Here is a 25306-nt window from a genome sequence, read left to right on the forward strand (position 1 = left end):
GCATTCCCAACCACGGTCCTCAAGGTGACTTAATTAGTACCTGAGTGATTCTGATTAAACCATCTGTGCTGAAGCCTGGATATCACAAAAACCTGCACTGTTGGTGTGCCTTGAGGACCGTGGTTGGGAATCCCTGGTATAAACTACTGTATGACAATGTCCTTCTGACATTTTCCTATCAATTCATTTTTCTTCCTAATATGCAGCAGGAACCTTCGCTCTATGGTTATTTGTCAGTATATAAAATTAATCCCTCCATATCAGAGGCCCTTGCCTTACATATTTCCCCTCAGATGCAGTCAATGTTGATTTCTCCTTTTCCTTTTTATTTTGGAGAACATCTGCTATTAAATATCTTGGGCAATACATTACTAAAACATTCTTCCCTTTATCAGGCAAATTCATTTATTTATTAACAGTTTCTTTTATAGCTCAACGACAAAATGTTTCTTATATAGCTCAGCATATTCCATTGCGCTTTACAAAGGAGACAGTGATACAACAAACAGGGTATTTACAGACAGTCAAAAGGTAGGAGGGCCCTGTTTGCAAGCTGACATGATGTTTCTTTTAATAAAACTATGCAAATGAGTCTTGTTAGTTGGGATTCATGTTGATTCTCTGTATGGTGAATGCTCTTAAAATGAATCTCCTTTAATATTTATTATTTATCTCTTTCAAATTCTCCCAGTTGTAGTTCCCTGCACAACCTTGGCTTCTTTACAAATAGCTTGTAATCTCTTCATATGGGTGGGTCATAAACCTTGCATCAGGCATTCCATTCTTAAAATGCGCACACACTAGAAAAGCGCCTCAATTTGTGAAACTTGCTATATATTTTAAACTCATTCATATTTAATTCCCACTAAAACTTCATACTATTTTTCCTGTCACATAAGAAACATTCTTCTATATATGGGCTGCACCCACTCTGTGGAATGCCCTCCCACACACAATAAGACTCTCCTCCAGTCTCCAAACCTACAAGCGTTCCCTGAAAACTCACCTCTTCAGGCAAGCTTATCAAATGCCAGAACCAGACACTACTATCAAATTACATCCCCAATTTACAGTCCACACATATGCTCTCTATTTATTGTTTTAGATTTTCCATTCGCCTGACCCATGGCCAAACTACTGGGTCACCGTATCATACAGCACACCATGAACCTTTGCATTCTGGTGGGATTAATGCAATAAAGAATATCTACCCTTGTGTATCAATGCCTATTCCCTATAGATTGTAAGCATACGAGCGCATGGCCTTCATACCTTTGGCTGTCTGTAAATACATACATTGTTGTATCAATGTGTCCTATTGTAAAACGCAACAGAATATGCTGCGCTATATAAGAAACTGTTAATAAGTAATAAATATGGTGGGCCTGCTCCACTTTACGCATCTTTTGGAACCATGTCCACCAAGTGCTTACTCAGGCCCTTGATACTGGATTTACTTTGGAACCCAAGACAGCCTTATTGAATGCTACATTAAGGGGGCCATACATCAGAAAGATGGATCTTAAGATTGATTGCGCTCATGATTGTGTCCAATTTCCCTTCAACTCCCTGGCAGTCCTTGGTGGTTTTTGGACACACAATCTGCATACAATCCATCTTTCAATCAATTGAGATTGTATGATTGGGTACAATATCTTTCTGATGTATGGCCACCTTTACTGGTGTATACAAAACCCAAGATACATTGATTACCCATATATGTAATGCTGCTACAACCATCATAGCTAAACACTGACCGACCACTGTCCATGGCTGCCTTGGTGGCTAAAATGAAACCTATTGCTTCCATGGAACATATTACTAGCTTAAAAAATACCACAACTTAAATATCATACAATGGTATGATCACAGCAGCATCTGCAACAGATCAGCTTATCTCACAAAGACAAAGCTAAGTGCATATTCAATATTTTGAACAATGTGGCTGATTCCAAAGGATCAGTACTTTAAAATTGTTCACATCAGAGTGTATGTCATTTTGTGCGATCATGTGAGTCATTCGCTACGTCTTCAGGTTGGTAATGCATACAACTCAATCTGATGATATCGCTAACAAATGCGTTTGATGATGCCGGGTCCTCGCCCCTGCAATATCATGCTGGGTACACAACATCTAATGTGTACACAAGCTTAAATGGTGAGCAAGATGTTCAATATCTTTGTTAGGACATCTAGTGTGGATTTAGTTGAAGGACTTTCTCATTTCAGCCTACAGGACTTCTACCTAAACCAATACTAAAAACGCAGACTTCACAGAATGGCATGGATGGGAGATTTTCTGCCCAAGTTTACCAGATATTATATCAGTACACCTGGTTCTGCACCTAGCTGATGGACTGTATGTATGGGTTGTTAAGGGTTGTTAAGGGTTTCAAAAGCCTTAAGAATGAATGTGACATACGGGTGGAGCTCGGATGAAAAGTATGAGATAAGATGTCCTCTGCAGAAGACGCACCATGGACACTAGAAGAAGTACAGCTGTTGTTCAGCATAAAATGACAGTATTGGTTGGTGAATCAATCTTATAAACCCATGGGAAGATGCATAAAGGTTTATACACTATTTCATAAAACCTGTATGTGTGTATATACCTAAAGTCATATATGACCCAGGTTACATACACATTATGTTCCATTAGGCAATACATATGGATCATGGGATTGTCAAGAAGCATTTATAATGGGAACATACCAATGTGTAATATTACATATTATCTTGAGAATTCACGTACAATATTAATATATTTGGACATAACGGAACATATTTGGTAATGGTCTACTCCTGTAGAACATAGAATTCAGATATAGCCACCTTGGTATTATGTAAATGACATTGCAACTCACTTCCTAAGTGACCGCACATGAGTTAGGAAAGCAAATATAATAAGGGTCATAAAAAGTCTGCTCAGTACCAGCAAGCCAATAAAAAGAACAGGCAGGGGTTAAATAAACATTGTGTGTAGGTGAAGGTCTCATCTACTTATCAGAATATATATTTCCTGAATCAACGTAAAATTACAAGAAGGTGAATTGCAGTTTGATTATGAAAACCTGGTACACCAGAACATTTTATTCCCTTCCAGACAATAAAGATTACAAAGTAATTGGGAAGTCAGACTCCTCCTTACTTTGTACTCATTCACCTGCAGTCGGCTGCTGTCCAGACCTGGAAACTGGCACCGAGACAAAGGTAACAAGAATAGCAGGAACAGACTCGGAAAAAGGACAAGACATATACCAAGAGGTGGGTCATAAAAAGACAAATCATTCACTACACTGCAGTGAAAAGGAAAAAAAGAAAGCGCAAACCAAAACACGTCCAGTATTAAACAAGCTGGTAATCGAAAATGTAATAAAAAAAAAGGCCTCTACGAATTGTTAATCTCTAAAGAACTTATATGAACAATACCTTAAAAAACTGAGATACTGTACAGTACAAGGAGAACTTAAAGTCATTTAAAACCCCCGCTCAAAAAAATTGCTACTGGTGGGAGACTTTCCAATACAGAGGAACTTTTAATGTCCAGGTGCAGAATAATAATTTATGCAGTTTTCTAACCTCAAGATTTAAAGAGTAAATCTTAATGTGCAGCTCTAGGACAGATTTTGCATCCATGGATTAGGAGTTCTCAACTCGTTCTCAAGTACCACTCAACAGACCATGTTCTGTGGATGTCTATAATCATGCGCAGAGGAGAAACTATGCATGGAAATTATGACATCTGCTTCCACAGACCAAAATCCTCTAAACAAACTATTGAAAAAACTTGAAGTTTAAAATTGTTTATCTGCCTTTTATATAAATAGCTCCAATTTGGGCTTCCAGACAAGAATCTGATGTGCATAGGTAAAAAATACACCCAATGGTAAAAAGCTTGATATTTTTTACATGGATATAACTCAGAGTAACAACTTTATGTTGAGACACTCTTCTGATCTCATCTTTATCCTCTATCCCTTAAAAGAACTGTAGATCTTGCTGACTGGCAAGGTTGGGAAACCCAAGGTGTTTACCAAGTTTATCTAGAGCCTTCACACTTTCAAGTGGAGCAGACCTCTCGCACCAGGCCAATGGCATGTGGAAACTAATTAAATGAGCACTGGCCATGGCACCTTCATTATTATTATCGTTTATATGGTGCCACAAGGGTTCCGCAGCACCTGACAATACATACAGATGCAGCGGGTCTCTTCTTTGCAGGGGATGGCGGAAGATTCGCCACCCCTCATCCCCCGCTAGCCTCCGCAAGGGGACGCGCGCGCACGAGATCCGCGTGCGTCGCCTTACAACGGGGCTCCCCCCCCCCCTGGGTCCCCGCCGCTTCGCCGAGGGTCGCCCAGGGTCCCTGCCGCCTTGCCGCCCCCCCCCCCCCCCAACCCTATCCGTCTCCCTGAAGCGGAGACGGACAGGGTTCCCGTCCCCCCGCCGACGGGAAAATGAGATGCGCGTGCGTGTGAGATGCACGCGCGTCTCAGTCAGATGGGGCGCCTCTCCGTTGGTGGAGCAAGAGCGAGAGGTGCTCCATCTGTAGATGAGCAAAAGAACGAAACAAGAAAAATAGTGATTTACAGCACAAATGCAAATTAGGACAAGTACATGGTAAATAAAAAAATACTGTTGCAGCAGACACTGATGCAATTATAACAGTGGCAGAGATATATTAAAAGCACATGAGAGAGGGCCCTGCTCGTTAGAGCTTACATTCTAAAGGTGAAAGCTTTGAACCCCGGTATGTAGAAAAATACAGCAGACACTGCCTGAAAAAGGACTTGATAATGGTTGGTTCACATCACTTAGCATTTGAGCTGCTTTCAGCTCAAAAGCTGCTCAGTGTGTATAGCCCAGCGATGAGCGCTGATGCGTGACATCGCATCATCGCCGGTAGCCACCACTCACCTGCTAGTATTACCAGCAAATGAGTGGCGGAGTGGATGGTTTTCTATAGCGCCTTGCTATGGAAAGCCATCCACCCCCAGGAAAATCAATTAGATGGGCAAGAATCGCTCAGTGTGTATACACTAAGGGATTTTCAGTCTAGCAATTTTCAGCATTATCGCTTTGCATACATGCTGAGCAAAAACGCCCAGTGTGTATGCCTAGTGTTGCAATTTAAAAATGAAACTGTATATATGTGAAAACTACTTTTCACGAAAATGGTTTGGTAACAAAGAATTACATTTCTGTAAGACAGCCGAGCTGGATGATACACGTTTGAAAATAATAATAGTTGCATGAAATGGTTTTTAAGCAGCCAGAACTATATCTGAAACCGCAAACTGTAAAGATGCTAAGTTTGAAAGTGAATGGGCAATATGAGGTCAGAAAGATATACTGTTATCTACTCGCTCAACACATACACACCTCCTCACACATACGTGATACACGCGTACCTTTCTCACATCTGAGCTCTTTGGTTCAGTAGTCCAGGTGATGATTCTGGAGACGGCAAGTCGTGTTTCACTAGAGTTCACAAAATCAGTCGGGTCCATCTGACGGGCAAGGGACTCAATGTATTTCAGTATTGCAACTTTTACCTGGGGGATAGAAACAGTCACATGAGTACAGTAGCGATGGAGTCTCAGAGCATGAGGAAACACTGATGCTGTTGTAAGCATTCAGGGAACTAAAGCACAGAACAATTCAGAACCGGGTATAGATAAGTGTGGGGTAGAACTGGTGCAATTCAGCATGGTGTAAAGTATGGAAACGAAAATGCAAGTAAGGTGTGTGGCTGGGGGTTACGAATAAAGTAAAATAATAATATGTAGGAATTTACAGTGTACAGTATATAGACTGAGGAAAGGTGTTGATACTAACCTTCAGGTTTGGAGTCTGAGTTTGATCGACGATGAACCTCATCAAAATGTTAAATTGCTGATCAAAAGGAAACGAATCCCTAAAGAGAGTAATGTGAACTTAATGTCTCCAGATAAGGGAAGATGATATAGTAATACAGGTATTTTTGAGAAACACGATTTCATCTAAAAAATTGGTTATTATGGGTACAGGTTAAACTTCTATAAAACTATGGAGCACCATGGCCAGTGCTCATATAAATTAGTCTCAGCAGTCTGCTGAAGTACAACACAAACAGAACTTCCATAACATGCTACGGAGATACATTAACATACTGTATACTGCACTTCCATAGCAGACAGCTGAGATACACCAACATATTCAGCACTTTCATAGTAGAATGCTAACTTACTGTGTGCACAGCACATCCCACTAATCAACCATGGGGTGACCTGGCAGTGGTAGATGTAGGTATGGAGCTAAAACAGATATTATATATTCTGGCCAGCCTTCAGTACTTTAACCACACCAAGTTCAACAACACTATAAATAATACATGCATTAAAATGATGATCAGCGGGACTTACTGCAGACTATGGAGAAAACACGTATAGTGTACATGTTTAAAAAGGTTTTAGACAAAAAAGGGTGAACTAAGGTGCATGGATTTTCATATAGGATATTGACACGTGATTACATTTTCATTCTTATTCACCATATACGGTAAATACACAGATCTGCACTATGAAAAAAAAAAGGTTTGTATTTTTGAGGGACACAGCAAGCGCAGATGTATGAAACATTGATAAGTGAGAAGTGAGCCAGTGGAGAAGTTGCCCATGGCAACCAATCAGAAATGAAGTAACATATTTGCATAATATAAAAATACACAGAGCAGCTGTTTAGTTGCCATGGACAACTTCTTCACTGGTTCACTTCTTCTCCCTTATCACTGCTTCATGCATGAATGTGTGTATCCCAATAACCACAAAATTCTGTGAATAAGCAGCTCCACCATTGTGTGAGTGATCGCAATCTGACTCTGAGAAAGTATTAAAACTGCAGTTTTCGGTACTTAGGTATTATCTGGGCTCCCATGTTAAATGCACCCCATTTTTTAATACCCCTACTATCCAACTTTGCATGGAGTTGATTTTATATAGTGTGGCAAGCACAGCGAGCCACCGTGCCCGGAGCGTGGCGAGCCCCGCGAGGGGACGCGGTCTCATAAGAAAAACGGGAGCACCGATATTACATAAGTACCCAGTTTTCTTCTTTTTTTCTGTATGCAGCAGTTATCGTCAGTCCTACAATAATATCTTTAATATTACCACTTAGAAATCGAGTCCACCAAGTTCTGTCTCTAAATTCATTAATTTCAAGTTTATTGATATTTGTTTGGAAAAGTTGAAAATTGTGGATTGCTCCTCATTTACTGTTATTGTCTCCAGTTTTCCCTATTTTTATACTATGTGATTGATGAGGAACAATAAAACATATTTTGAAAAAAAAAAAAAGAAAGAAAAAGAAACTGTAGTTAACCACAGTGTGTGCAGGCATACCATATCAGTACTGCGCGAGGACCACATCCATTCAAGTGTCAGCCTTAACTATCAGAATTTCATTGCTTATTACAGTTTGAGTGGTAGGAATTTAGATCAGGTCCAAGAAGCGAGTGCCAACATGTTCTATATCTATACAGAGCAGGTATAAAGGGGCACTCACTTTATGGGGGTTATTCAGTCCCGACGAATGTTTTGCCTGGCGAAATAGCTGCAGATATTGCACGTTTATAGGGAAAATTAAACTTGCCCTATTCAATGCCCATGCCTATCTTTCACGTAAGTGAAAAATACAGCATCAGCGAAAACCGCGTGGATCTGCAAATTTACCACAAATCCATATGGTTTTGTTGAATTGAGGGCCATTTTCACCAAAGCCAATTCGTCCCCTACCAAAAAAAAAATAGGGGGGGGCCAAAATCTACTCAAACACAGGCAAAAACCACTGTTATTGAATACGGGATAGGTGAATCTTAGCTGTTATTTTATTTTATTGCCTGCCGAAAAATTCAGCCTGGGATTGAATACCCATTTATTTAGATTTCACTGATTGGTCTTTGAAGACAAATTTTAATCAGTCACGTTAACATGAATCTGCTTTGTTTAGAAACAGACTTTTGTTATCGTTGCTCTTATTCATTTTGTTGTATTCAACAAAGTTCTTCAGTTAATAAGAAAATGTATAAACAGCTAAAAGCTCAGACAAAAAGCAATACATTTTTTACAAGCTCAAGTTATCATTTACGAACACTCCAAGTGTACAGTTTGGTCTTCATATACACAGACAACATAAAGACAGGAAAGCATTAAATGCCACTAAATCCTCTCATCCCAGTTTTATTTGATAACACAAATTGTTTTCAGCATTTACAATATCAGGTGGCTTAGGTGCAATCTTAACAGCTTTATAAGTGCTTCAGACTCTGTTTAGAGCACACAAAACCTTTGACATACTAGGACACGCAGTTCCAAAACAGCTGGGGTGATTATTGCACTGTAACCTGTGAAGTGAAAGCACAGATTGCTTTGAAACACCTCATTTACTTTAAGAGATTTGAATTGATGTCCCAGTCTTAATCAAAAAGCAGAGTGTGGATTTTTCATAGTGTAACAACAGACTCAAAATGTTCCCAATAAAAAATGTTGGGTACAAAAAACAACATATGCCAATGTAGTCATCCATTGCTCACCTAGTCACGTCCAAGGCCTTTTGTACTTTGGCCTGCACGGAGCCCAACAGGTCAGCACCCATCTTTTTTAAGAGTTGGGTGAGTAATATGAACAACCAGTCCTGCAGGTCATCCTTGTGAATAATGACGAAATCCACCAATGTTTCTAGGAACATGCTAAATACCTGATTTGGGGAGAATAGAAAGGTTTTAAGATACTGTAAACTCATTGGCATATTCAATAAAAAAATGCATTGTAAAAGGTATATGCATAAAAATGTCAATCAGAACTTAGTGGCACTTGAAAGGCATCAACATTCTCAGTTATAAACAAAATAAAATGTATAGCATGGTCCATGTAACCTAGTGGTCTACTACAGTAATTAACTAAAATGTATGACTACTAAAATTCATCTTACTCCATAGTGTGGATATTTATTTAGGAGGCAGAAAATGGCACAGTTCCAACTCTCTCTGATTTAGAGACATAACAACCTTGTTAATTAAATTAATCAATGAGCCTAAGCTGTAACCAATAGTTATGAAAAAATGTAGGACATGTAAGTTTGAAACAGAATTGTTCATATAGAAATATTTGATCTTCATTTTTAGAATACTATATAAAGCTTGGTATCGGGCTCTTATTCAACTGCCTTCATCCTTTTTCCTTTTGTTTCTTCTTAACAATTCAGGTGTTTAATAATTGATGTTTTTAGGGCACATAGTAATTTACAATGTGAGATTGGCACTTGATAATGTTATATTTACATTTTACGCAACACTGATTCACTTTATTATTGTTGATACATTAGTTTTATATGCACAGGATATGCATAATTATTGCTCATGCACAAGATATTTGAGCACAGTGTATATATTGGTACTCCAACAGTGTTTTAAAACTGTGAGGATTTGTTTAGAAAATGAGTGGCTACCATAGTAACTATGTATGTTTAAATCCCTCCCTCCTCGTGTGTGTGTAACTGGAAATTATGCTGAAACAGGAAGTCAAATAGCCAGGATGGCGTGCGGAATGTAATTGAGGGGAAGAGGTTATGTGTGGTAAGTTATTTACATATATGTGCTGCACTATTGACGTGTTTTTATCTTGATGAAGAGGAAATATGTCCCCAAAACATTGAATTAAACCAACTGCAGTGATTGAATGATTTAAAGTCTCTGTAATATGTGCTAACCCTCTAAGGAGGGCACTAGAGCAAGAACAAAAGGTATCTATAGCTTACGAAGTGCCGGACCAGAGTGAGGGTGTGTGTTTTTTTCTTTCTTGCTTAGAGGAACAATACCCGCAATATGCAAGCGACAATGGAAGGCGGCACTCAGACTTCAAATCTTTAAAAAGCATAAAGATGCACCCCAAAACTAAAACATATATTCATCCTAAGCATGACTTTATCAAATGGAAATTGGTATCTATGTTTATTCACCCAAATATGACTTCCAATTATCCCAAGAAGATCAGATGACATATACAATGTAAGTTTTGACAAAATACACTACAATATGTTACAATAGGAAATAGTAATCAATATACAACACAGAAATATTTAATAAAATCTTTCAAAGATTCCAAAATATATCTCACGGCATTAATATTAATACTATGGCCTGTATTCAATGTGGCCGGCGAGGGGGTTAAACAGCGATCCTCGCTGTTTAACCCCTTCGACAGTCGCTCACCCTATTCTATGTTCCGGGGAAAACCCGTGACAGCAAGGATTCCCCCAAACAGCGAGGCTCGCGGCTAATGCAGGGAACCTATTGCATTTAGCCGTGGGTCTCGCTGTTTCTGCCACCAATAAGAATTTACAAAACATGAAAATAGTGTCACTTTCACCGGCACTAACAGAAATATACTATGACGACCCTGATAGGGGATGGTCATCTCCTCTTCTCCATCTCTAAGTATGCTTGTGAGGTAAAGATAGATCAAACCGTGAGGAATACCATAGAACATATCTTTATCTAGGGGTAGACGTCTCCTCTTCTCCATTATAACAGCCAATATTTGGAAGTTAGACAAGAGTATATCTCTGTGGCCCAGGTATTATCAATGCATCCGTGTTTGCATATGAAAATGTAAATAAGCCATATATATTGTAATACTGATTTAATGGATAAAAATGACATACATACAGAATGGTACATATATGATTAAAAAGCAAAGTCCACCAATGGGAAAGATAAATTACCAGAAGTGGTGGAGAACTATGTGGAAACAGTTCTAAGAAAATCGCTTAGAATGTCAGTACCAGTCAACTTGCATCCAGTCCCGGCAAACACGTCTCTCCCAGCGGGGTCCGATGATTGATTAGTACAGACACGTTTCGACCCTTACCTGGGTCTTTATCAAAGAGGTATAGCGGTCCTGGCACTATGAGGTGTTCTTATAGTCCTGTGATCTCGTTTAAATTGCTCTAATTTGGCACCATAAATGCTAGCGTTCAGTCCGCGAGATCCTCGCGGTGTACTTCCGCCCCGCTTCCGGTCGGATTTACTATATGTCACTGCCCCTCTTCCGGTCTTACGTGTGGACAGGCGGAGGTCCGTAGTGGCAAATGGTCCTGTTTATTTGTGTAATTCGCCTATAGTGCTGCTATCTCTTTTGATTCCTCATAGTTTGATCTACCTTTACCTCACAAACATACTTAGCGGTGGAGAAGAGGAGACAACCAGTGACTGCCCAAACTGGGATTCCCTTCATTTTTGGAGAGGAGCCACATGTGTAAACACACATGCTGCTCATCAGTCCACTGGATTCGAGTGTCTGCGTTTTTTTATTTTAACCCCTTGGATGCCTACTGGACAGGAGGACTGATCTACTGGAGGAGGGGAGTATTATTGTTTTTTTTTTAACAGGTAGTCCTTGGATTTTTCTACTGGAGAAGGGGATCGACTTGCGGAGGATCCTAAGTAGGTCGGTATATCAATGTATATGTGCATACATACATGTTAATAAAATGTAACTTTTCATGGTGTATGTTTATTTTATTCTAGCATTGGTTCGGCTATGGAACTACAAAAAGTCCTTTAACCACTTTGGTGGTCTGCCCGGAAATTTCTCAGGCTGAGCTGCACTGCCTGGCTCTCCTGCTGCCACCGCCATTCGCTGCAGTGAGCAGGCAGCAAGCACTGCTCAGCAATATCATTTAATTACAACATTGTTAATGGTTTTCACCATACAGATTATGAAAATCTCTTATATTAAATGCCTGATTACATATATAACCAAAAAAAAAAATCTGTACAGTATTACTGAAAAAATTTGCTATTACCATGCTGTTTTCATGTAGTATAGTAAAGGTTGAATACTAATTATCCGGCATCGTCGGTTCCACCACGGAGCTGGATTACCGGTGGTATCATCTACATGCAGTGAGAGCCCACAACACTACCCTCTCATCTCGAGTCCCCCCTCCCACTCCCAGGGTGTCCAAGCCCCCAATACCCTCCCACTGCCTTTCTAAGCCCTCCCATATTCCATTCAACATCTACACGCACCTGAATCCTAACTTCCCCTGGTACATGATGTGTCTCGATTAAAGGAGGTTCCCGATCATCAGGTGCCGGATAATCAATGTTCTATCTGTACCACCAGACATGTTGCAAGATTTGTGCATTACTATTATCATAGAGGAAGTGTGTGTTTTACTGGCCAGTTGAAATGTGCTGGGGTAACTGGTTTGGTTTATTTTTTGTATAGATTAACAATTATTTTACATGTGCCTGTGATAGGCCTATAAATTGATTATGCAGCTACCATTTTGCGTATTACAGGTTAGAAAGGTATGCATGGTATAAATAGTTGGAGAGTATGTGGATGTTTTTAATGTCACAATGGAGTATCCGGAGATTCCTCTAGGGGAGTTGGCTCTCAATTTAGAATTACATAACTGTATGATATAACAATTGTGCTATTATCATGTAGTGTAGGACTACCAGAGACCACACTCCTTGTCTGGCTGGTGAGTTCACAATATGTTTGCCAATATATTATTAGATCTACTTGCTTTGCTCTATTCATGTTGGATGTTGGGGGACAATGTTTTGTTTTAATCTTGTCTAGATTAGTGCTCCACATGCACCTGTGATAGGCCTATAAAGTCACTGATCAGCTACCACTTTGGGTATGACCGTGTTGCTTAAACATAAGAATTTAGCAATAACTTATATAAAGAATAAATGCTGGTACTTATGTAGTATCTGGGCGTCCGATTTTGTGATTGTATGCCTTACCTTAAGGCATACAATCAGATGCGATTCGATGCGATTTTGCATAGGATTCAATGTTAAGAAGGTCCTGTTCATTTCCCCACTATCCAAGTGGGCATAGAGTTGATTTTATATAGCGTGGCGAGCACAGCAAACCACCGAGCCCGAAGCGTGGCGAGCGAAGCGAGCCCCGCGAGGGGACGCATATTTCTTAAAAAGTATTCTGTGTCCCCTCGCGGGGCTCGGTGGCTCACTACGCTCGCCACAGGTTTATATCCAACTCCATGCCCACTTGGATAGTGGGGAAAGGAAAAGGACCCCCTTTTCCCATTGAATTCTATGTTAAAATGGACTCAGACCATTTTAACATTGAATCCTATGGAAAAATCTTGACCATCGCATCGCATACGATTTGGTCGCATGCGATGCGATGCGATTTCTAAATCGGACGCCCAGATACTACATAAGTACCTAAATGCTCATTAGAACGAATGCCAGTGCAACTAGGAGTATATTACACTTGGGAACAGTCAATCTTTTGCCAGGAATTTAAGATTCCAATGTATTTCAATTAATTTTCTGGTCTTGATTATGAATAGGACATGCTTATTTTTTTAACTGGTTTTAGTTTTTGAGATATGCATATGTCTCCTCCCAGCGCCAGTGAGGAGATATCAATGTATTATGTGTTTCAAATGTGACAACCAGCTACATTATCACAAAGCAAACAATTTATTTTTATCATTCAAAGAAGGTAATTGTTTAATAAAAAAATAAAAAAAGCAGAACGATTTAATTTTGTTAAGTAAAGAAGCCTAGACGATTTATTTTAGGCACTTCAAAAGAAAATAATTGTATTTTATAATTTTTTATTCATTTGAAAACTGGGAGCCAACTCAGCTATAGCAAAGATCGACTGCTAAAATAGGGTCTGCAAGTACTTGAAAACCGATCTTAACTTAACATAATCGTCCAATGCCCTGTTCACATGGTGTGACTGAGCATCTGTGTGCAGTTATGCCCAGATCGCTCAGCACAGAGCGATGCGCCAGCGATCTGTGCTAAGCGATCTGCCATGACCAGTGATCTCTGGAGAAAGAACAATGGCGATGACTAGATGTATACAGAGGGACCGCACATCGCCGGAGGCCATACACTGAGTGATCCGTGTTTCATTTTTAAGTGATCTAGTAAGATTCGAAATGGGGCTTTTATCCATCTCCATATTTGAGACTTTGTAGCTTGTAGTCACATTTCAGAAACATAACACATTCATATCTTCTAACTAAGGGGGATATTCAATCCCGGGTTACGACAGCCGTGACCATGTCCCATTCTCGGCCTGTTGGACTAATAATCGGCAGATGGTATTCAATGCCCCGCCTGCAGAGCACCGAAAAGGGTGTATTGCCACGAGAAACTGGCCGTGGATCGTAGAGATCCGGCCGTGCACTCGACAATTCACAGCCGTTCTTGGCAAAACGAGCCCGACTGCTTTTAAATTCTGCCTTGTTTTGCCGAGATGCCTCTTCAATGCTATCAGGAAAGACAGCATTGAATGGACACCCGCCACTATTTCTTCCGTCTAACATAGCGGCGAGGGATTGAATACCCCCCCTTAATCTGAGAGGAGACATATGCATATCTAAAAAAACTACAGTCAGTTGAGAATTAACTGCACAAAATTTATTGAAATGGACTCTTAAATGCCTGGTAACAAATTGACTGTTTCCCAGTGTTATCTACATGATCCCATATTATGCTCAGGGCTATAATAATATGTTGCTTAATTGAGCTGTAGACACATAACCGCTACCTAAATGCAGACAATATGGCTCCTTCATTTTTAAATGACGCATTACAGTTTTAAAGCACATGTTGCATCACAATTTTAAAGCACTTAAAACTGAAAATAAAACAGGAATCAATGTTTAACCAACTCCAAGGAAAACCCCTGTTTTCAAATCTGCAAAGAAAAAGAATAGATGAGAGAATGGGGAGAGTGATAGACAGAAAAAATATACAGTAACAGGACTTACTCTCTTGGGTGAGATCCACAGCAATGCAGAGCATGCAATAAAACAAACCACACGTTAGTATTTGTCATGAATACATTGACATCCCTCTTCCTGACTCTCAGACAGCATGTCTGCTATCATAGATACTGTATCCAATCATTCACAGATTCATTCATGGGAGCTAAGCATAAGATGACATCCATCACTTTCCCTCAATATGATCAGAAAAAAAACTACCTTACCCAGTCTGTTCCGACATAAACTATATTTACTTTGATGACTCAAAAACAAACACTACTGCCCTTTGCTAGCATTCAACAGTACTACATTTAAGTGTAAACATTCACATAGATGTCAATAATGTAATCAATCATTAAAATGTGTCAGATTAGGCTGAGAACAATTATTTAACAAATTAAAACTGCACTGCAAATGATCAATCGCTTAATACTACAAAGAACTAAATATACGTACAGCAACAATACATTTTTCTATACAAAAACTTGGAAGAGAGCTACAAATGTATGATGGAAAGGAGATGGCAATGAATATGATTGTGGAATATAATAGCCTGAATTGATAAATAAGTAATACAAATTATAGACAATATCCTATTTTGAACAATTATATAAGAATGTACAGATAAAAAAATTGTGAAGTGGGCAGGAAAGGAGGCGGCTTGAAAAAGGGCGGAGTGTGATGGTGATGAAGAGGGAGGTAGATGCAGCTACTTTGGGAATATCGTGTTATAAAAATATAATAAATGATTAAAACTTGCTTGCTCAGTACCTCATTTTACTGACCAAAATATAGTGGTGTCAATTGTGGCACATTGTACCTATGTAAGGCATTCCTAAAATGCTTCGTAGAACAGAATTTTACAGTAAAATAAATCATTGTATCAACCTAATCTACAGTGAGCAAAAAAATAAAAAACACACACACATTACATGGTTGGCTGTAGAGAACAGGTTCAGTAAAGTGAAAGCAGCTTGCAGCATGCTCTGGGAAGGGGTATGAAGCTTGCTGTGGTTTCATAGGAGGGGCAAATCAACTTGCCGCGGTTTCCGAGGAGGTGCAAGCAACTCACCCCAGGCTTCGGGGAGGGGAAGTAAACCACTTCAAGCTCAAGAAAAGGGAAAGCGGCTCATCTCAGCCTCTGAAAAAGGGAAAGCAACTGCCCGCAGGCTCCAGGAAGGGGCAAACAACACACTGCAGGCTCTGGAGACTCAATGCAGGTGAAGGTAAATCAAAAACAAACTCCCATCCCACATCAAAGTAGAAGTGCAGCAGTCACCCTGCCCCTCCTCCCAGCACCACCACCCTGAAATGGGTTCTGTAAAAGCACAGCCAACCTGCCACTTGCTTTATGTATACTGTGTTAAACAGGTTGCAAAATGTAAAGTCCTGGTTTATCGACCACATTTGGTCCTTATCTAAAGAAGAACATGCAATAATCAAGCCACAGCACAAAAATTACAGAGCCTCATGCAAGAAAAGCAAAAATAAACGAAAAGCACTGCATATACATGGGAGATGTATAAACACACTGTAGTGTTATGTATGAAAAAAAATACACACACATACATATATATATATATATATATATATATATATATACATACATACATAATACATACATACACACACACACCTCAGGCAAGGTTAATCCAATAGGTTACAATGTTACCAACAGTTAAAGGTTCAGCACTAATGTAATTGCAACACGTGAGAAAAGAGTGTTCAGGATTAATGCAACACAAATCATGGCAGAGACATCTCACTGAGATGTACAGTAGGCATATCTAATCAGGGGAAAATGGGGTAGTTGAATAAATAACATAAAAAATCCCAGTATAACCAGATTTTACAGCAAAAATGGATAGAGGGTAATTGCATTCCTGAAATGATATGCCTAGAAGGTAACATTTTACATTAAAATCTATACATCTTCTTGAATGTGGGCATTATGAAGCAGTGTTTCTCAAACCCGGTCCTCATAGCTCAATGACTGTGTGTTTTCCAGCACATGTTTATTAGATCTACAGGTGATACTAATTATATACAGTATGGATGAGGAAACACACTGTTAAGGTCCATGAGGATAGAGTTTTAAAAAAACACTATCGAAAAGCAATGTTTATGTAAATACATGTACCTTGCTATGGGGATCAGCAAACATCCGAGTGAAAATCTCACACAGCCTCTTAAGCTCCACGCGGCTGCAAAATAAGCATACAATACAGGACATTAAACTACATTCCCTGGAGCAGTATGTTCTTTTTGCTGGCCACTAAAATGGTCAAATATTTCATAAAATGGTAAACTTAGGAAATGTAGCCTTACATGTATCTGTCAATGTTATCACAAAACAACCACAAAATAATAAAAAAGTATGCTGCCTAAATGCTCTATATAAATAAAGATCATTTACAGGATCTCATCTAAATAAAATAAAAAAAATCTATGTATACAGTAGATGGTCATTGGCATCAATATTGTCATATTGGTTTGTAAAAGCTATGACTCCCACAAATAAATAGCATGTCACAGAATCTGGTGGTCACAGCTAACCTGACTTACGCAGCACTTGCCATAGGTTTACACTTAGCCCTAATGTGACCTGAAAGCAAAACTATGGTCATTTATTTAAACTCTAATAAAGGACAGCAAAACTGGTTGACACCTTTAGTGTGGGTAACACATCACGTAAAATGAAAAAGTATCTTTATGGACCGATTTCCCAGTTAAACTGCGACTATAAACTCCTGACCAAGATCCTCAATGATAGATTAAACCCCACCCATCTCCATATCATTCACCAGGATCAAACAGGCTTTATCAAAGGCAGGCACTCTGTACGTAATGTCAGAAAGGTTCTAGCAGCAGCCCAGTCCTTATACTCAAATGTCAGCTCGGATTCCCCTAGTTTAATCCTATCCATTGATGCCAAAAAGGCTTTTGACCTTGTCCTCTGGCCCTACCTTTTTTCCACAATGGCTAAATTCGGCATCCCCCAGCCCTTTATTTCTTTTATACAAACCATATATACATCCCATTCTTCCCAAATTGCTTGCAACGGATTCCCCCCCCCCCCCCCTCCAAAGAGGAACACTTCAAGGACGCCCACTTTCCCCTTCATTATTTGCTATTGCCACTGAACCCCTAACAATCGCTTTAAGATCCTCTTAAAATTTTACAGGCATCAGCCTAAATTCCTATGAACTCAAATTAGCATTATTTGCTGTTGACATGCACCTCTATCTCTAACCCTTTCTCTTCCATCTCCGCGATCATGGAAAATAATCCAGTCCTTTGGCCCTCTTTGAGAATATAAAATAAACGTCAACAAATCAGAACTCCTACCCCTCTCCACTTTCTCACCTGCTACTCTCTCCTCCCCAATATTGTCACAATTCTCCCACTTGCCTCTCCTCAATGCTTCCCCCTTCCCTCTCATGTCTCGTGAAGTCTTTGTCTTCAACCCTCCTGTTACTTCTGCATTAGTTTTTTTTCTGTCTATATTATATTACATGTTGCTGAGAAGTTATTTTATATTAGACTGTTAATAACAACTTACAGTACTGATTTACACTATTCCTTTTTCGAAGGTCAATGTTGGTTGTTTAAGGCCTTCTAATTACTATCAGTACATGGTGGTTGCTACATATTTACACAGAAATATGCTTTACAAATATATTTGCTGCACTGTACCATTTATTCATTAAAAAAAAATCTTTGAAATCAAAATTAACAGATATCTTGAGTATTTTCAATTACAAATAAATAGAATTACTACCACTTATTACACCTAACGATGCACCACAATGTGATTTTGTCATGAGATAAAGGTTAATAAATACACTTTACCTGAGTGTCCTCTGACTCTTGAGCAGGTTCTGCAACCCAATCAGTCCCTCTTTCCTCTCTGACCAATTGGAGCTGGCGCAATGATTAAGGACCTCAGCAACATCTTCGGTCTGACGCAGGTAGTGTGGAATCCCACCATTTCTTGAGCCATAAGACCTTTCTGAGCATGCACTTGAGGCGTCACTGTTTGCGTCATCATCAGAATACATTCCGTAGGGCTCAAAGCGTCTTCTTACCGGCTTCTTCTGTAGACAAGAGATAACATTAGAACTAAAAACACGTACCTAAGTAGTATTTCATGTACTGACACAAAGCAGGCCAGTATTCAAAATCCTTCAACTTGTCAGGAGCAAAGCAGAATAACACACAGGTTGTAGTAGAGAAAGAGCGATTATTAGCATTTATTTATGTATATGGTTTATAGGGCATATGTAAACTGGAGACACGCGGAAGAATCAGGGCTCAAACTATGAATGTGATCAAAAGATATATCGTTAATCAATAAAAGCATATCGTACAGAAACAAAAACCAGATCGGTGTGCAGGTATTTTTCTTTATAAATACCCAATATATACTCTGGCTTATGAAACTAAACATGTCTATGAAATCGAAAACTTAAGCAGAACAATCTGGATATAGCATAATGCTTAAAATACATAAGAGGTTTTGGAGATTTTTGGTACCCAGATGGCTGACAGACATCTTACATCTTCATCCACATGGAATCCGATTGGGAACCGTGAAGTGTACCGTGCGGAGCAAGGAACCTGGTCTAAAACATTTACCAGTTTAGGTGTCAACATTTAAATAAAAAAATAAAAAATGGGGGGGGGACCCATGCCAACCTTTTCTGTGTCAGTCTTGTGCATATGTTGACTTACACATGGACTGTTAGCTATATCTCACCAATATGCCAATGCCACATTTATTTTTATTTGATTCTAATTTTAACAAAAACAGCCATCTTTCAATCATGGGAAGACCGTAATTTTTATGTTTTTACTGGGAGGTAGTACAGCTTCTGGACAAAAACCATCGTTCTCAGCGAACTTTGGGCAACATGTTTAGTTTACATTGATTACCATAGATCACTTTTTAACAACAACAATGGTGCAGAAACAGAACATTTTCTGAAATTATGATATACTAGAGTATACTCATATACTAGGGTATTATGACATACTAGGGTACCATCACAGTTTAGAAAGACATTACTTTTTTAAATATTACCCATTTTAGATCTAAACATCCCCACTCCACATAATAGGAAATAAAGTTATGGTTGGGCGGAGTCATGGTCTATATGATACTAAAGGTGCCCACAGATGCATCGATCCCGGCGTGCGTTCTGTGCTTAACTAACACACATAGCATCGCATCGTATGCCTTGTGCATGCGATAAAAAGCTAGTACAAAAAGTATGTGCAGCACATACTTTTTGTACTGTGCGATGAGGTGCCGCGGGAGCGCGCACCCCATCGCATAGCATCACCGGGATCGGTGCGTGTGTGGGCACCTTAAGGGCTACATTTATGGGGATCAGTATGACTTACCTACAATCAAAATCCCGAAGGTCAAAATACCGACAGCAATTGACACACATGCTTTTCATATATTTTTGGGGTCTGTATGTTGACATAGGTCGACATGAAACCTGTGCTTCGGGCACGGTCACTCGCTGCGCTCGGCACACTATTGTATTCCCCCTCCATGTCGGAACTGGGATGGTAAAGTATGTACAAGTCGGTATTTTGACAGTTGGTATTTTGATTGATGGTAAATTGATCGCATCCGCATTTATGAAGTGGTGGCTTTTGTAAGTGGTGGGTTGGAGCTGCAAACATTTAAAGTGGCACTCATTCAGTGTAAAGAAAGCTAGGCTAAAATGGGAATTCAGTTATATGCAGTATTATATAGTGCTAAAAACGATGCTGTTTGCTTGATGATAATTATCGGGCAATTCAATTACCTCCCTGTTTCTGTTTTTTTTTTTGTGATAAAATACCAGTTTTTCACGCAAAAACACAGGGACCTGGGAAATTATACCAGATCTGAGTGATTTTGTAATTGCAGGTGAGAAAAAAACAACACTTAAAAGATTTTGTTTCACCTACCTTTGAGCAGGTGGAACAAAGTCCACGATAATGCGCTACTGGAATTAAGTGAATTACCCCCCCTGGGGATAAACTGACTGCACTAAATTACCACAGGTAAATCTATTCTTTATGGAGTGCAAGTTTTTCAGCTCCAATTTGCTGCTTTGTGACTATAGCCCTAAGCTGTGGATACTGAATTTTAATTTTGAGACTGAATTGGAACTTGAATTACACAAAACCCTTTACATTGCAATTTCGCCAAACATATTTGACAAATTACGCAGTATGTACGGATGGTGTAATGGTTAGCATTACTGTCTCAGAGCACTGAGGTCATGGGATCGATTCCCACCATGGCCCTAACTGTGCGGAGTTTGTATATTCTCCCCGTACTTGCGTAGGTTTCCTCCGGGTACTCTGGTTTCCTCCCACAATCCAAAAATATACTAGTAGGTTAACCCTTATGGCTGAGAACACAAGGACTACCCCCAGGTCTACCCGTCATGGAGCTGTGAGGGGAAGCGCCAGAACCAGCCTATGCAGCAACACTTCCCCCATACTTGAATGTGCTCCCCACTTTCTCATAACCACCTGTACTGCTCTTATGAGACCAGGACATTGATTACTCTATCCCCTCAGTCAGACATCAGTCCCCTGCAAAGGTGTGTTCATGTCTTTTCACTCTCTCCCTCTCAGCATACATCCCACCCCACCATGTGCTATTCCAATGTGTATGTCACGTGGATGTTTCTGTGCAGGGTTTATCATACTACCACACAAGTATTTGCTTTCCAATATATGCATTGGGTTCTTGTATGGCTCACCTCCTACAGTGTAACCTTTGTAGTGCGCCCACAATGGTTGCCTCATCTGGTGCACTTGTGGATGGGATGAAAAATACATGGACCAGAGTATACACTGAAATCACCCATTTTGGGTAATTTCTTTTAGGGGTAATCTATTCCAATAAGGGTAATCCAACAATGGCTGCCGCACCTAGAACCTTGTCAGGGTGGAGTACACAAACCATGGAAGCTATTATCCAAAATTCTTCACCAACCCTGCATTATGCTTACTGTGTGCTCAAGGGTTTCTTTTGTCTGTGACTGTACTACCAACATCCTCTGTATTATGTGCATTGTTTATTAATGTCTATAAAGCGCCTTGAGTCCTGTTGGAGAAAGTGCGCTATATAAATTAAACTTAATTACATAAGCAATAAATTAAAAGAGGCGTCTCTGTCACTGGGGGTCCCTAACACTGGGTATGGGTCTGGGGTGTGGGCCCCCAACATGCCGACACAGGCCGACTACTCCAGGGCAGCACACAAATGAAAGTTAGTAGTGTTAAATAAGAAGCACATAAGTGCTATGTAGGGAGGTGAAGGTGTGATTAAAATAATACATACAATGGGGAAAAAACATAAATGTTAATAAAGTGTTAGGGTGTGCTACCCTGGAGCAGACCAGCCATACCAACAAAGGGGGAATCACACTCCCAAACCCATCCCATGCACAATAACAAATTTATGGGCCTAATAGCCCAGTGTAAGGCCACATGATAATGGCTTACAACATCTGAGAGCCAGCTTACCTGGAGATACCCCTGGCTTCTCCAATGGCACTCAGGTGTCAGCAATCCCTCCTATTGCTGACCCATCTATGCCTCTCAACTGCACAACACTTTTATTGGTAAGCTGCTCAATCAGAGGTCTGTCATTCAGGTGCCAACAGGGAGGGGTAAATCTGGTTAGGAAAGAAAAACAGTTTGTATCCCTATTGCACACTGAATGAGAAATATACATATAATAATCAGACAATACAGAGATCTTGGTTGCATATATCTGCAGATATAGGGTTAAGCCCCCAGGCCGTACGTCAAGGCGTCTCTGTCACTGGGGGTCCCTAACACTGGGTATGGGTCTGGGGTGTGGGCCCCCAACATGCCGACACAGGCCGACTACTCCAGGGCAGCACACAAATGGTCTGCTCCAGGGTAGCACACCCTAACACTTTATTAACATTTATGTTTTTTCCCCATTGTATGTATTATTTTAATCACACCTTCACCTCCTTACATAGCACTTATGTGCTTCTTATTTAACACTACTAACTTTCATTTGTGTGCTGCCCTGGAGTAGTCGGCCTGTGTCGGCATGTTGGGGGCCCACACCCCAGACCCATACCCAGTGTTAGGGACCCCCAGTGACAGAGACGCCTTGACGTACGGCCTGGGGGCTTAACCCTATATCTGCAGATATATGCAACCAAGATCTCTGTATTGTCTGATTATTATATGTATATTTCTCATTCAGTGTGCAATAGGGATACAAACTGTTTTTCTTTCCTAACCAGATTTACCCCTCCCTGTTGGCACCTGAATGACAGACCTCTGATTGAGCAGCTTACCAATAAAAGTGTTGTGCAGTTGAGAGGCATAGATGGGTCAGCAATAGGAGGGATTGCTGACACCTGAGTGCCATTGGAGAAGCCAGGGGTATCTCCAGGTAAGCTGGCTCTCAGATGTTGTAAGCCATTATCATGTGGCCTTACACTGGGCTATTAGGCCCATAAATTTGTTATTGTGCATGGGATGGGTTTGGGAGTGTGATTCCCCCTTTGTTGGTATGGCTGGTCTGCTCCAGGGTAGCACACCCTAACACTTTATTAACATTTATGTTTTTTCCCCATTGTATGTATTATTTTAATCACACCTTCACCTCCCTACATAGCACTTATGTGCTTCTTATTTAACACTACTAACTTTCATTTGTGTGCTGCCCTGGAGTAGTCGGCCTGTGTCGGCATGTTGGGGGCCCACACCCCAGACCCATACCCAGTGTTAGGGACCCCCAGTGACAGAGACGCCTTGACGTACGGCCTGGGGGCTTAACCCTATATCTGCAGATATATGCAACCAAGATCTCTGTATTGTCTGATTATTATATGTATATTTCTCATTCAGTGTGCAATAGGGATACAAACTGTTTTTCTTTCCTAACCAGATTTACCCCTCCCTGTTGGCACCTGAATGACAGACCTCTGATTGAGCAGCTTACCAATAAAAGTATAAATTAAAAGAGTTAAGTACACATATAAAAAATTGTAAATTGTAGCCTTACTTTTTTGAAAAAAAAAAAAAAAAAAGCCTGACAGGGAGAGAACTACAGTAGCTGGTGTCCCAGCAATAGACCTGTAGGAGCGTGATACATGCTACGGCAGAGAGCTGCCTGCTAGTACAGCAGCACTCACGACCCAACTGCCACTCTATCTCGGGCGCACTCACACCATCCCCTGAGCGGCACACGGTCCGTCTATATGGAGATCGAAGTGGGTGAGATAACAGTCTCCTCCCTGTTTTTATATATGTGCATCTTGCCATCTGACTGTACTAACATCTAACTGCCTAAACCATTGGGACCAATAGCATGTCAGCTTACATGCTAATTAGGCAAACCACTGTTTACCATCAGTTATCTTATATTGGCATATGCTACTAGCCTTATGCTTCATTATCTGGCTTCACTAAAGTGGATCATTCACTATTACACAGAGACTACCATACAGGTCTATTGCTGTTCTCCTTATCAGGCTTTTTTTCACCAAAATCAGGATACTAAACGGGACTTTTATTTCAATTTTTGAAATATTTTTTTTAATGTTTACTTAACTCTTAATTTATTGATTATGTATGCATTTATGTTTTCAATATACCAATTTCTGTTGCTTACCCACCTTTCATGTTTACATTTATTATAATATGTATTAACTTATGAAGCGTGTCCTGTATTCTTGTGTTCAGAGTGAGTTAAAGTTCTTTACAATATGTAGTAAATTATATACACAATAAGCGGTATTCAATGCTGCTGACAAGGACGTTTGTACGGCTTTTCCTCGCTGAAAACAAGCCAGCCTTGCCGCATTCAATGCTTGTGCCGAATCGTCGCTGTTAAAGGCTGGAGAAGAACCCATTACAAGGATAGGTTCACTGCAAATGCAGTGAGTCCACCTCATTTTGTGGTGAGCCTCTTCATTTTAATGCCCACACTCGCAGCCTCCACCTCGCCTCAGGGAAGTGATTGTATACACTAACGGCGATTTACCAGCACTTCTCGCTGTCGATAAAACCCCCCTCTATATGTAAAGGTTTAAAATAGGTTTCATTTTTTAGGCTGTATGAAACCTGAGGCTACGTTTTTAAACTTATATAGTGGCACACTGGAGAATCAAAATATCACATATAATAATTAAACTGTTAACTGGCCACACATGTTGGCCTTGGGTCAGAAGGATGGAATAGTGAAGAGAGAACATATGTGAAGATATATGTGAGGACAGTACAGAGAGCATGCAATTTGTTAAGAAAGTTATTAAGGTTGTGTGTAGTTCTGGAATTTGATAAGCTTGCCTGAAGAGGGAATGCTAGAAGTTTTGGAGACTAGAAAAAATCTTATTGTGCATGGGAGGGCATTCCACTGTGTGGGCGCAGCCAGAAGAAAGTCCTGCAATGGTGAATGAGAGCGAATAATGAGAAATCCAAATTT

General features: G+C 40.1%; 1 protein-coding gene across 1 annotated transcript in view; it reads right to left on the bottom strand.

The window, feature by feature from the left end:
* The window catches only part of CLASP1 (cytoplasmic linker associated protein 1), a 321194-nt gene that overhangs the window by 66608 nt on the left and 229280 nt on the right, over window positions 1-25306 (bottom strand). The window contains exons 27-32 of the mRNA XM_083153636.1: window positions 18667-18911; window positions 16955-17018; window positions 14818-14820; window positions 8570-8733; window positions 5839-5917; window positions 5412-5555 (exon numbers count right to left, since the gene is read on the bottom strand). Coding sequence (XP_083009762.1) covers window positions 5412-5555; window positions 5839-5917; window positions 8570-8733; window positions 14818-14820; window positions 16955-17018; window positions 18667-18911 — 699 coding nt within the window. The remainder of the gene's footprint in view (window positions 1-5411; window positions 5556-5838; window positions 5918-8569; window positions 8734-14817; window positions 14821-16954; window positions 17019-18666; window positions 18912-25306) is intronic.

This window comes from Crinia signifera, chromosome 7 (genome assembly GCF_055691185.1).
Source record: "Crinia signifera chromosome 7, ASM5569118v1, whole genome shotgun sequence".
NCBI lineage: Eukaryota > Metazoa > Chordata > Amphibia > Anura > Myobatrachidae > Crinia > Crinia signifera.